Consider the following 13,919-nt stretch of genomic DNA (forward strand, 5'->3'; position numbering starts at 1 on the left):
AAATTTCTAAACATGATTGACAATTATTTTTAGCTGTACTGCGTGTTCTTCCCTAAGTAGGTAGTTTGCGTCAGAAAACTGATTGCTGCAACTTCTTTCTAAAGCCCATTCAGGTGTATGTCCTCTTTTGGTTGTTTTTTTTCTCCTGGAGAAAATGCCCTTATGTATCGCTGCTTGCTGCTCATCTGAGGAAAAACGCTTGTTACTTCTGTGTATCTGATCCGTAGAAGCAACGTTGTCAGTCAGAGGTTAGATATGAGAGGGGCCTGACTTCCATTCTAAGTGGGATCTCTTGCAATTTGCTTTCTGGGCCAGCCTGCTGTTATAAATTACTTGTTTTGACTGGATTGTAGCTGGTCATGTACAGGTTATTGATGTGGTGTTCTGATGTGGGGAATGTTCTTTTTGTTGCTGCTCTCTGGAACTGAAATCTCCACATAGCTGATGAGGAGGAAATCTCAGCCTCACTTAGGTTTAAAGAAATACTTGGAGCTATCAGGTTTGGAGAGAGCTGCTCCTCTCAGCTCAGGTTCACAATAAGGATTGATCGCTTTTTGCCATGCACAAACTGGCATATATTTGACAGTTCTTTAATTCCCATCGGCATTCCAGATTCCCTTCCTAAAATAACCCTTGACAACAGCATTGTGGACACCAGAAGTAAGAGCCGTAAACCTGCTTCTCTCATGTTTTCGGATGCTTTAGTGTCTGAACTGGAATGAACATGGGAAAAGCCTTTCCCTAGTTGCATACAGCTCTTCTGATGTGAGGTATTGAAACAGGCTGGGGACTGATGTAGAAATCCACAGTGAGATTCTCTGCCCTCTCGCTGCAGCTGCCCTGCTGGTGTCAGAATGTCCCTAGTAAGTGAGGTGGGCATTGATAGGCGGCTTAAATGCCAGTCTGAACTAAAACCTCTAGTTTTATTTCTACTTCTCCATATTGGCAAGGGCTGTTCTGTGTGTCCTTCAGACAGCTAGGCAGGCCAAAATGTAGGCCCTCTTCCTTCCAAATTCAATGGAGAGGAAGCCAACTGGACTATTAGTAGCTTTGTGGAAGTAGTTAGGGAGTGAACTAGTTCTACTTCAACCTCTAACCTTGGCCAAGTAACTTAAGCTCTGTGCCTCAGTTTTCCTAGCAACTAAATTATTAAAACCCAGCACTATAGGCTTACACAGCGCTTTCCATACTAAAGACAGACATGTTCCTGGGGACTATTTGTCTGTCTCAAATGGGGGCTGAGGCTTAATGCGTGTGAGGACAAGCCTTGGCCGAAAGGCCTGTCAGAGTAAAGCTTGTTTATTATCCCTCACCTAGTTGTCGAGAGCCCCAGGAGTGCTAGAACCCGCAGCTTGGGCAGGCATTCTAGCGCCTTGTCTGCTCAGTATCCTGAGCAATCTGGAAGGAAATTGACGAAGGAAGCTGTCGAACGAGAAGCTGAGCTGGATGGCGGAGCTGTGATAGGAGAGGTGGGTGACTCCGAAGAAGAGGAGATGACTGAGGAGGAAGCTGAAACTGAGGAGCCTGAGAGTGAAGGTAAGAACACACTCGTGATGGTGGTAGAAGTCAGTTGGAGAGGCTGCCCCTGCAGCCTGTCAATAGACTGTGGAAGGGTTTTAGTAACAATATTACCACCCATGTTGTCCACTAGATTCCACAGTAGAATAATGTCCAGCTGGATCTCACTGCTGAAGAATATTCTAACTGTGATTTCTCTTGAATGGAAAGTGAATATTTCAGTGCTATTGCTGTCTCCAGTAGTCTAACCTAAGGACTTGTTAAAAGCTCAGTCCTGATCATTGACCTGTCTCCTAGTAACATCACTTATTCTTTAAGGTAGAGTTATTTGGTGTCAGATTAACCAGTGCTTTGAGTTGCCAAATCCCCTGGGTTCCTGTCTAAGGCCTAAAAAATCTATCCCTGATAGTCTTAGCTGTAGGTTTCTCAGGACGTATACTTTTGGTCCAGCTCCATCCAGTTACATGTGCTAGTCAAAAACGCAATGCTTGTAACATCCAACACCCTGCATGAGCCAGGGAGCAGGAATTTGGGGCAGTAGCCATGCTATGAAAATTCTCCTGCCTACAGAGACTGTAACTCACATATAGGTAGACTGGTGCTGTAATGTCAAGGCATGCTCCACAGAGATCAGAGTGGTTGGGGTTATTGAAAGGGCTGAGTCAGCCCAAGCGTATATAGGCAGAGATGGTGACCTGACGTTATCACTCTTGATTCTGCATTACACACAGCAAGAGGGGCATCTGCCTCAGGACTCTCTTCTTCAGACAGCACTGACGGTTACTCAGTCTCTCAAGAGCACTCCTGTCTGCTTTCATGTTGAAGACATAGTTCGGAGTGCTGGGTTCTCCACCAAACAAGTGTCTGCCTGAGACAAGCTTCAGTGTCCTGCTTGACTGGTACAAAAATCTCTCAGAATGAGGTGCACTGTGGAGTGGGGGATTTGTGGGAAGGCATCCTAAAAAAACAACTCCCCAATCTCCGCTCTCGTCACTAGCAGCGGCAGCAGTGTAGGGTGGTCAGTCTGGCTGCACCAGAATGCCCACGTAGGGCATGTTGTGCAGAGGGGCCTACTGGGTTGCCGCTAGTGTCAAAAAAAATGTTGTGGATGTACTTAACCATGCTACCAAGTGCACTGGCCCTTTAGGTGGCTCTGGCTGTAGAGTTGGTTGGGCCTGCTCCCTGTAATGCTGTTTGCGAGGTGGGAGGAGAGGGGTGTAACATTCAGTAAAGGTGGGGAGAGAAGTCGGACAAAGAGATCAAAGCCAAGCATCACCCTCCTAATCGCCTGAAGACACTCTGAAGAGCCTAGTGTAGTGCTGCAGTTTGCCACCCTAGGCGCTGCACCCCACCCCCCAACGCCTAGGATTGCCTGCTCAGAAAGGGCTGACCTGAGGGGCCCATTCTCAGAGGGACTCTTAGCGTCGCATTCAGTGTGTGGAGCGCTCAGTAGCTTTTCCCCTTCAGTAGATGACTACTGCTCAAGACCCATGGCAGTAGCACCCATTTTCTGTAACAGATTGTTTTATTCTAGCTGTGTGTAACCATCACTAGGTTAAACTAATACCATGTTGATCTTACAACTTCAGGCTTTCCCCAGACTGCAGAGGAAACCAGGAAGCAAGGAGTCCCACCCACTCCCCCATTCCCTCCTCAGACATGGATTCATTGTCTCATTTCTCCACTTAACCTGCTTTGTCCTTCATTCTCCTGCTTGTGGGAGAAAAGCAGTTGGAAGGTTCAAAAATGAAGCTGAAGAGGGTAGATAACAGGGTCTGCCCCAGATGAAACTTACCTGGTTGCTGCTGCCCCTTCTGATACTGACAGGTTCACAGCCCTCCAGGATCCTGGTTTGGTGTCTCACTCCCACTTCTTTCGCCCTTCTATGACCTGGGCTTCAGCTGGCCGGCCCTTTCCGTGGAAGGGGGTGATGCTGCTAGACTCTGCCCCTTCCAGTGTAAGAGAAGGAATTTCTTCCTAGGCTTGTCCCTGGTGCAGGGAGAATGGCAGGAGGAATAGTTCTGGGCTTCTGGGAGCCTCCTTGGGAACTGAGTGTAGCAGAGCCAGCTCCCATCCTGTGGAATCACCTCTCTCCATGGCCATGGAGTGCAAGACTAGGTGTACAGAGTTGGCCAGGCACACAGGAAGAGAAATCAGGAGGAGACTGATTAATCTCTCTTAAAAAGGAGAGACGCCTTATCGCCCTAAAAGCAGCTGCAATCCATAAGACTCAGTGTGGAACCAATGCTGTAGTTGCTGATGACTCTTGTCATCCATACTGAGAGAGAAAGAGGCTACAAGACACTTACAATGTGGTCTGTACTGTGGAAAATTTAGCATCCCCACCCCCTTATGGGAGCAGTTGGAGCAGGAACTCCAAACCACTAAAATCCAGGGCTTAAGTGTCTCGTGCTCTCTCTCCTCAGAGCTGTCCATGAAGACACCTGCATTCGTCCGTGCTAAAGCGTATAGATCATCTCCCTTGCTGTCAACCCCACGCACCCTGAAAACTGCTGCTTCCAGGTAAGTGTGAACCCACACTCCACAGTAGTCAGGCAGAGCTGGAAGCTGGTGTAGCTGCCAAGGCCAGATCCCAGGGAATTGTTCCCTAGCCAGTCGCCCTTGGAGCTCTGTGATCTGTTAGGTGCTGCTTCAATGGTGCAAGGGACTCTGACTTTGGCAAGTGGGTAAAGGCAGCTATTGAGCGACTGTTAATAAACTATTCTCCCAGGGCAGATCTCAGGCTGCAAACCCTTCCCGTGAGCACTCATTGAACCTTTTCCTTTCCTGAAGGCTCTTCATAGTGTTGGAGGCAAATCAGGGGCACCAGATTGCAGCTGCTAATGCAGTGCTACAGTAATATATAGTAAATAGTCATAGCCCAGAATTGGAGCCCTGAGATGCTGGCAGGGCAAGGAAAGAGGCAAGTCCCTTTAGCGTGTTAAATGAACTGTGGTGTCTTGGATTTGGAAAGCCGCTGTCCGCTATTGCCCTGTGACTAGTGCTTTTCCCGGTGCTGAGTGTGGACTGCACTTGACTGCTAAAGGTAGTACAGCTAAAGGTAGTAGCAGCAGCAGCAGGTAAGTGTATTTCAAAGGAGGTCTTGGGGTGAGAGTGGCTGGGGGAGGAAGCAGGGGGACTGAAACCTCTTCCCAGCCCCACGTGACTGTGCTGAGAGCCAGCACCTGGCTGCTGGAGGGGTGGCCGTCTGCAATGGGGGGGCACCGGCTGCAGCCCAGCTCTCTGCATCTGGCAGAGGGCTCTGTCAGAGGCCGTTCCAAAAACATCCCCCAGACCCCTGCAGCACAGAGAGACTGAGAGTACAGCCCCCGCTGGGCAGCTGGACCAGAATGGGCGTGGGGGGGTGTCTCCTAGGCTTCTGCGGGGTGCAGTGCCCCCCTGCTTGCCCTCCCTGCCCAGGCAGAGATGCCTGCCTCTTGGAAACAGTGGCCACATGTCCATGCAGTGTGCTTGGTCCCCCTCCCTGGCATCTGGTCGCCTGCCTCTTACTGGGGTGGGGGTAGGGGGTGGAAGGGAAGCGGCAGTGGGGAAGGGTTAGGGCTGGGGTGGGGGTGGGGGAGACACTCAAGCTATCAGGGGAAACCTTCCAAGCAGAACAATCTCTGCCTTGGGGTGTGGATGGACTAGTCTCCCAAGGGAAGGGCTAGTGTGACCCCTGCAGTACAACCTGGGCTGGAACGAGCTCCTGTTTAGTCCATGTGCTCTGGCAAACACAAGTCCACGCATCATGGTGGGGGGAGTGGGCATTGCTGAGTCCCGGGGTTGAGTAATTCTCTGGTGATGGTCATTGAATTGCTAATTGTGATTCACTTGCTGCAGAGTGGCTGGTGATGGCTGTGTAAATCAGCCATTTGGTCAAGTGCCTTGTTGTTTCTGGGGAGTTGCCTTCTGGGCTACTCCCAAATTTGCAGCATATTTCATTAATACCATACCACACAATCTCATAATTTCATACACTTTAATGATATACATAGTTTGACAGAACGGTGGGTTTCAGCAAATCAGAACCTTTCCCATGATACCTTACATGGCCTGCTTTATATGAACTGTAAAGAATATATACAAATGATGAATATGGGGCTTACAGAGTAGTGATTCTCAAACTTCTGTACTAGTGACCCCTTTCATATAGCAAGCCTCTGAGTGTGACCCCCCCCACACACACCTTATAAATTAAAAACACTTTTTATATATTTAATCATAGAATATCAGGGTTGGAAGGGACCTCAGGAGGTATCTAGTCCAACCCCCTGCTCAAAGCAGGACCAACCCCAACTAAATCATCCCAGCCAGGGCTTTGTCAAGCTGGGCCTTAAAAACCTCTAAAGAAGGAGATTCCACCACCTCCCTAGGAAACCCATTCCAGTGCTTCACCACCCTCCTAGTGAAATAGTGTTTCCCAATATCCAACCTAGACCTCCCCCACTCTAACTTGAGACCATTGCTCCTTGTTCTGTCACCTGCTACCACTGAGAACAGCTGAGCTCCATCCTCTTTGGAACCTCCCTTCAAGTAGTTGAAAGCAGCTATCAAATCCCCCCTCATTCTTCTCTTCTACAGACTAAACAAGCTCACTTCCCTCAGCCTCTCCTCGTAAGTCGTGTGCTCCAGCCCCCCATTATAAGTGCTGGATGTAAAGCGGGGCTTGGGGTGGAGGTTGACAGCTCGCAACCCCCATGTAATAACCTCTCAACCCCGAGGGGTCCTGACCCCCAGTCTGAGACCCCCTGGTATAGAGTGTCACAGCTAGAAACTCCAAGACTTGGGGCTTTTAAAAGGAAACTAGACAAAACATGCAGTCAGGATCAGCCGTGCATTGGCAGGGAGATGGACTGAGCCAGGATGATCACAGGGGGCTTTTCCCCCTGTAACTTCTATGAATCCATCCCACTCTCCTGGCAGTACAAATTCTGGTACTAAAGACCTGGTGCCTGGATCCCATATTGCCTTGCACTGGGATTGGGAATTAGTGCCCTGATGTGCGACTCCTCCTCTTGGGCCAGTGTAGGTCCTGCTGCCAGTACAGCTATTTGCAGGTGCCCTTGTGTTTAGCTGAACCCTTGGACTCAGTTCCTGAGTGTCTCCCCACTAACTGAGAGCTAAACTGACACTACTGTATTCGCCTGCTGTGTGGGTCCCAGCGTGCTTGTACTGTGAATTTTTGCCACGCACACGTGGCTGTATTTATCTCATTGTGCTGGCAGGGCTACTTGGTGTGATGATGACGTTTTGCTGAGATGAATCCTGAAAATAGTACCTGGTGTGATGGTCACTCTGTGCTGTTCATGTGAATCCCGCATTTTTGTATGCTGTGTTGGTGTAGCCCTGTTATTCCCAGGAAATGAGAGCGACAAAGTGGGTGAGGTAATATCTGTTATTGGAGCAACTTCTGTTGATGCGAGAGAGAGACAGACAGACAAGCTTTGGAGCTTTCGCAGAACTCTTCGTCAGGAAGAAGAACTCTGTGAAAGCTCCAAAGCTTGTCTGTCTCTCTCACCAACTGAAGCTGGTCCAACAAAAGGTATTACCTCGCCCACCTTTTTATTCTACGGTGAATAGCCTCCCTCTAGAACTGGCAGAGGTGCTTGGATGGCAGAGGTGCTTGGAGGAGGGGGCGGAGAGGAGCGAGGGGTGGGCAGGCGGGGGAAGGAGCAGAGTGGGTGGGGCCTCGGTAGGGCACTCCCCGGCAAAACCAAAAGTCAGCACCTATGCTCGTGTTGGATGCTGCTCTGAACTGAGATGGCGAAGGATGCTTTCCAGCCGGGGCTGGCCATGCTCGTTTTGCGGTGCAGGATATGGTGAGGGATTGGTCAGTAGAAAAGCACAGTAATGTGTGACACAATGCAGAACCTCAGCCAGAGAAACCAGCATGTGCCTGTTTCACATCCAGAGAGAGCATGGGAGTTTGGTGGTGCAGGTGGCCAGTGTAGGAGCCACGGCACTTGTGTTATGCCACCAGGGAATCCCCTTCTGTTGGTGCAGTCCTCCCTGACCAGCTAACCTGGCTTTAGGGCCATGATCTGCAGGATTGGGGGCAAAGTGTCTTTCACAGAATCGTAGAAATGTAGGACTGGAAGGAACCTCAAGAGGTCACGTCCAGCCCCTTGCACTGAGGCAGGACCAAGTAAACCTAGACTGTCCCTGACAATTTTGTCCAATCTGTTCTTAAAAACCTCTAGTGTTGGGGATTCCACAACCTCCCTGGGAAGCCTATTGCAGAGTTTAACTACCCTGAGAGTTACAAAGCTTTTCCCAATATCTAATCTAAATCTCCCTTGCTACAGATTACTTTTTGTCCTACCTTCCGTGGATCAATCGATCACTGTCCTCTTTATAACAGCCCTTAATAGATTTGAAGACTGTTATTGGGTCCCCTTCAGTGTTCTGTTCTTTTTCTCAAGACTAAACATGCCCGCCAAGAAGAAGACCTACGCTTTCCTTTGTCTTTCTTTTGCTCCTAATGTATTTAAATAGCCATGTCTTACTGCCTTTCATGTATCTAGCTAGGTGTAACTCATGTTATGACTTGGCCTTTCTGATTTTGTTCCCACGTGCTTGTGCTATTCTTTGTACTCCATCTTAGCAACTTGTCCATGCTCCCACTTTTTGTGGGATTCATTTTTTATTTTCAGGTCATTAAAGAGCTCCTGATGGAGCCATATTGGCCTCTTACTATTCTTCTTTCCTTCACATTAGGATAGTAAGTTTGTTGTGCCTTTAATATTGTCTCTTCGAGAAACTGCCAGCTCCCCTGGTCTTTCCCCTTAGACTTTGTTCCCATGGGACCTTACCTACCAGGTCTCTGAGTTTGCTGAAATCTGCTTTTTTGAAGTCCATTGTCCTTACCCTGCTACTCTCACTTCCTCCTTTCTTTAGAATCATGAAATTGATCATTTTGATCATAAGGCCTAACCCTGCACGGTCATTTTCACTCACACTGCCTTCCACCTTCAGATTTGCAACCAATTCCTCCCTTGGTCAGAATCACATCTAAAAGGGGCTGTTCCTGGCCACCTCCTCCAGCTTCTGAAACAAGTTGTCCCCAATACATTTCAGGAACTTACGTTCTGTGTTATCACTTTTCTAGCAGATGTCTGGGAAGTCCACTATTACTACCAGGTATTGTGTTGCGTATTTCTGTTGTTTGTTTTAGAAATACTTCATCCGTTTCTTCCTCCTGATTTGGTGGTCTGGAGTAGACCCCTATGGTGATGTCACTTCATCGCCCCTCCCCCCCTTTTATTGCCACCAGAGGCTTTCAGCTGGCCTGCTTCTCACTGCCTTCTGGACCTCAGAACAAGTGTCTATATTCTTGGTGTACAATGCAACACCTCTGCCCTTTTTTCCCTGCCTCTCTTTCCTGAACAAGCTTTACCCCTCTAGACCAATATTCCAGTCATGAGATTTATCCAAGTTAGTGGTGCCAATTAAGTCATAACTTAGCTTATGGACAGACCTCTAAGATGTTGATCAGATTCCCTCAATGTTTCCCCTCTGACACCATTGTAATTTTCCATTCCTTCCCCTACATCTAGCCCTCTGTTAAGGTTGCTTTTTTTTCTAATGTACCTGCCCCTTGGATCCTAGCTTAAAGCCCTCCCCACTAGGCTGCCAGTTGGTGTCCAAAGATGCTCTTCTCCTTCTTGGTCAGGTGGACTCAAACTCTTCCCAGCAGTCCTTCCCGAAACAGCATTCCATGGTCAAGGTAGCCAACGCTCTCCCATCTACACCATCTGTGCAGCCATGCATTCATCTCCAGGATGCACGTGTCCCTACCCTCAACCGAGGGGATGGACAAAAATATTGCCTGTGCCCCTGACTCCGTAGACTTCACTTCCAGAGCCCAGTAGTCACTGCTGATCTGCTCAGGGTCAGACCTGCCAAGTATCATTAGTGCCTACATAGATGAGTGCATGCAGTAGTGGTCAGAGGGAATCCCAAAGCATTTCAACCCCTGATCTCCCCCACAAGTCAGGCATCCATATCCCCATTTGACAGATGGGTATACCGAGGCACAGAGGGGCAGTAACTTGCCAAGATCACAAACGTTAGAACCAAGGCATCCCTTTTCCATCTTCTTACTCCAGCAGCTGCACATACTTCATTCATCTCTGGGGCTGATCCGTTTCCTGCTGCCTATACCCTCCTTTCGCACAGTCCTGCTAGAGCTCTGACCAAAGAACATGCAGATCGGGGGAAGGGCGAGTCAGATAGAGACATTGGGTGCAGGGTCTCTGGACTGAGACTCCAGAGTCCTGGATTCTACCCTCTGCTCTTTCACTGCTGGGTGACCCTGGCCACTCACTTCCCCCTCTTGATGTCTCCTTTTCCCCTCTGGAACAATGATACTGGCTAACTCTGGGCTCTACAGGTGAGAAGTGCAGTTAAAGAGCTGGGTGATAGTTTTAATAACACACACTTGGACTGGAGCTTCTGTTCCACGGTGGAAGGTTACAGTTCAGAGGCTCCTTCGGAAGAGCAGTACAGGACAATGTCTCAGTGTAAGAGCATCACGATACTTAAAATAAACATCTTATGAACTGTGTTGGGGGTGGAATATCTAGGAGAAAAATGCCTGGATTGTCATTACTGAAGATGGTCAAACTACTCCAAAGGCAATTGTGTAAGATCTAGGATTCCCTTTGGGTCTTGGTCTTCCTGCTTCCTCCATCCACTCCCCACCTGTTAACTTCTGTCAATTGGCAAAAATGTGGCTGAGTGACCCCTGAGAGGCTCTCATCTGAGTATGTGGAGCTGGCCTGTGGAGCTGCCCAGCATCACACGCTGGTGTGGAATTGGAGGCACAAATGGTGACTTGGCCCCAGAACAGTTTCTCCACATTTGTCGTTTCCCCCCCATCCCCCCTACTGCATAGTTCTGCTGACTGTGGCTGCAAACCAGCCCCACGGATGTATATACCCAGTCAGGAATCCTGGCCCTAGCAGTGACTCTCCCAAAGGGGCTGTAATACTGCAGCAGAGTCTCGCAAAGGGGGCGAGTTCTCTGGCTCTTCCACTGTTCCGAGGGAGCAGAGAGAACTACCCTAGGGCGTGCCTAGACTGGCCCTTCTTTGTGTTCAGTTGAGGGTTCCTCTGCCAGAACTCCATTTGTGCTCACTGCTCCTCCACCCACTAGGCCTGCTTGTTTGGTTTGCTTAGTGCTTTCTGTTTCCCTGGCAGGTTTCCCCCAAAGCCTCCCCGAGCTCAACAGGCTGCAAAGAGAACAGCGATGGCTCCCAGGAGAAAGCGAGAGCCTGCACTACCCAGCAGCTTGGTGAAGAAGATCTTTAGCCATTATGTGAAAGTGCCAGTGGCCAGAGATGCATTTAAGGTTGTTGAGAAGTGGTGAGTAGCAGCAAACTCCTCTCCTCCCAGCCCCCGTTACCTGCCCACAGACCTGCTGTCCTGTAGCCCTTTCCAGCAAAGTAGAGGGAAGTGTGGCAGGAAACAGGCCTGCAGAAGGGGCTGCCATGCAGTGAGAGAGAGGGGGCAAACTACATTCTCAGCACAGACCTGGCCTGTCCATAAGTGCTCTTGGGGCTGGTGCAGTGCTCAGCACCCCATGCTGCTGGACAGGAGCCTTTGGTTTAGGGCCTGAGGTCTCCCTGTAAAGCAGCCATATTTGTGTTACTTGGGTGTCTTTCTTGCTAGTAGTGGTATAGAGGGGTCCCCAGTCCTCTTCAGCTGGCAGGAACCTGGCTGTGGAACATGTCAGTGAGTGTGAAAAGGGGTGTGGTGAAGGTTAGGACTTACTGTGGTGCAGAACCCCCCAGGAGAGCTGTTCCAGCTCAGTGCTGTGGTATATTCTACCATCTACCAATCCCCACAGTTCTGGAGCTTTCTGACTGTCCTCGGGGTAGGGCCCCTCACACCTCTCCACTCCTGGAAGGCAGTGACCTGTGCTGTGATTAGTTGTAGAAATGTAGAACCCTGTAGAAATGGCTGAGGAGGCGGCAGCTTTTGTGCTTTGCCAACTGACTTCTCTCCTCTCTCTCCTCTAGCGTGGAGGTGTACTTCAGGCAGCTCAGTAACGACCTGGAGGCTTACACTATTCATGCTAGGAGGAAGACTGTGGAGGAAGCTGACCTGGAGCTCCTCATGAGAAGGTAGGGTGGAGTTTGTTCTATTATGTTGGTCACATGAAGGAGAAGTGCAAATAAGTGTGCTCTGGGAGCATTTCAAAAGCTCCTAAGGGGTGAAGCATCTCTCACTGACAAGTGGTTAGGAAGAGTGGGTGGGTGAAGAGGATACAACCACAACTGGCGTCTTGGAGCCCCAGGCTGGGGTGGGAGCCTGTCGTCAGACTAGAAACTAGTTCCCAACAGGCTTTAACACTGATCTAACCCCTTGACCAGCAAGGTGCTGATCCCCTCTCCTGCTTTTAGTCCCCTGTGGCATCCCCTGATATATGCTCCTGGCTGTAACACCTTCTGGAGCCAGAGGACAGTTTCCAGTGTTCCCTGCATCTGACACTGCCTGGGATCCTCAGAGTTAAGTCCAAATTTAGGGCAGTTCACTTGTAATATTGTTACAGTGTTCTCTGTAAATATTGGTATCCAAGGAGTGTCCAGCTTCCAGGCCCTGCAGGAAAGGAAGAAGCTAGTTCATCCATTTGTATCTAGCCAAGGATTCCAGCACTCAGCTTCATTGTGTGTCTGTTCCTAACACAGCGCTTCGTTGGTGGCTCACGTTAACATAAGTTACATACAGTCTATTGCTCCGCTTAGAAGCTGCCTGAGTAGATTTTGTGAAGCGCTCGGTTCTTCAGGTTTGCACAGTTCTGTAGCTTCTTGACAAGGGTGTTCGACATCTCCTCTTTGGGAAATGACTAAAATCTGCCCTGGGAGTAATGCTGCTTACCTGCAGCTCAGCCAGCCCCCCGCCAATGACTGCTGCTTGGCGATTCACTTTAATCCTCACAGCCTGTGGATACTTGGCCAAGGAGCACGCTTGCTGGCTGGTGAGTTTGAGCATTCACTGGTTGCTGAAGTGTTGGCAATGTCCTTGCCATGCCCAAAGCCTAGGAGAACCTTGACAAACCCTTCCGAAGTTCTGAGGCTCTTGTCCAGCTAAAAAGCTGGAGTCGCTCTGAAGCCACCCAAGTCATTATCCCTCTGTCTCTTTGAAAAGCCCCATGCTCACTCCATTCCAGTTCATTCAAGGCTACAGTTGCATTTGTGTCTAAAATGGGACTAACATTGGTTCTTCCGAGTTTATCGGTCAGACTCCTAGATTGGACATTCCTGTCCCTCTAGTTGAGAAGTGTGCTAGAATTAGTGTGAACTGGCTGAGGGCCCGTCAGGTGTCCCTGGGCAGGGGTGGGAACTCTGCATGTGGAGTCCTGTTTGCATTTCAGAATAGTCTGATGTGCACGTCCTCAGCTCCAGTTCAGGAACTGTTCTGGGCTCATAACTGAGAGAACAACATTTCATCCCCCTCCCCTGGACTGCGGGGATTGACAGCCCCTTGCTGCCCTCCACAAGTAGGACACTGTGCCCAGGCCAGTTCTGTGAACAGCCTTCCTCGTAGAAAAGTGCACAGCCTGTTGGTCACACCAGCTCGGAGAGCTGATCTCTTCCCCACCCCCACCCCAAGTGTTTCTGAGCATATACAGAGCAGGCTGGGTAAGAGCTCCTCTGCTCGCTGGGACTGAGCACATCTGGCACACCCATTCTGGGTGTGAGTGTGACAGCGCCTGTGCAGTGCTAACTGTATTTCCGATATTAACAGTATAAAATGTCCTCTTTGAGCAAATCCCCAAGGGGTTTTGAGTACAACTCTTCTCCAGGTAGAAACAGTCTTATTAAATGGACCACACCGTTTGTTTTTCTCTTTCCCCTCCCCTCTCCTATTGAAGACAAGGGCTGGTGACAGACAAGATGCCTCTCCATGTGCTGATAGAGCGCCACCTTCCTCTGGAACATAGGAAGCTACTGATTCCAGTTGCCATGAGTGGAAATAAAGTGATCCCTCACAAATAGATGTGTGCTGCCTGCGGCGTGCCTAGGTGCAGGGGAACTTTACACCACAGCAGAGACTGGCTTTCCGCTGCTTCGTGGTACCTGTCTGAGTCCCTGTGGCGGTCGGTCGTACGTTAGAAACCTGAGTCAGGCCTAAGGGTGTCGAATAGCCAGTGGAGGTTATTCTCTTGAACTGACCCTCTGAGTTGTGCCTCCTGTCACTGACGCTCACTGGGTCTCCTAAGTGACCAGTGGAGCCCTCCGGCTGATGGAAATGACTTCCCTGTGCTGTCTCCACATCACACGCCCATGCCGATGAGCTGCTTTGTCTCCGAATGTGTAAAAGTCAATAAAAGGTGGGTGTTTTGCAGCGCCCAAGTGCTGTGTGTTCCTGGGAACTGCTAACCCCTTACATGGTTGC

The 13,919-nt window shown here is 49.7% G+C and overlaps 1 protein-coding gene and 1 long non-coding RNA gene across 6 annotated transcripts in view; one reads left to right on the plus strand and one right to left on the minus strand.

Annotated features, from left to right (window-relative positions):
* CENPT (centromere protein T) overlaps positions 1-13,917 on the plus strand; it is a 42,213-nt gene extending 28,296 nt beyond the window's left edge. For 4 of the 5 annotated variants that reach the window (XM_050922383.1, XM_050922384.1, XM_050922387.1 and 1 more), the window contains 5 exons: positions 1,318-1,536; positions 3,945-4,041; positions 10,719-10,883; positions 11,540-11,644; positions 13,396-13,917. In XM_050922383.1, the coding sequence (XP_050778340.1) occupies positions 1,318-1,536; positions 3,945-4,041; positions 10,719-10,883; positions 11,540-11,644; positions 13,396-13,519 (710 nt within the window). In that variant the 3' untranslated portion in view covers positions 13,520-13,917. The remainder of the gene's footprint in view (positions 1-1,317; positions 1,537-3,944; positions 4,042-10,718; positions 10,884-11,539; positions 11,645-13,395) is intronic. The other variant, XM_050922385.1, reaches the window with a different exon arrangement.
* The window catches only part of LOC127034063 (uncharacterized), a 163,767-nt gene continuing 154,910 nt past the window's right edge, over positions 5,063-13,919 (minus strand). Inside the window, exon 3 of the long non-coding RNA XR_007769283.1 lies at positions 5,063-5,964. This is a non-coding gene — a long non-coding RNA (uncharacterized LOC127034063). The remainder of the gene's footprint in view (positions 5,965-13,919) is intronic.

Source organism: Gopherus flavomarginatus, chromosome 14 (genome assembly GCF_025201925.1).
Source record: "Gopherus flavomarginatus isolate rGopFla2 chromosome 14, rGopFla2.mat.asm, whole genome shotgun sequence".
Taxonomy (NCBI): Eukaryota; Metazoa; Chordata; order Testudines; family Testudinidae; genus Gopherus; species Gopherus flavomarginatus.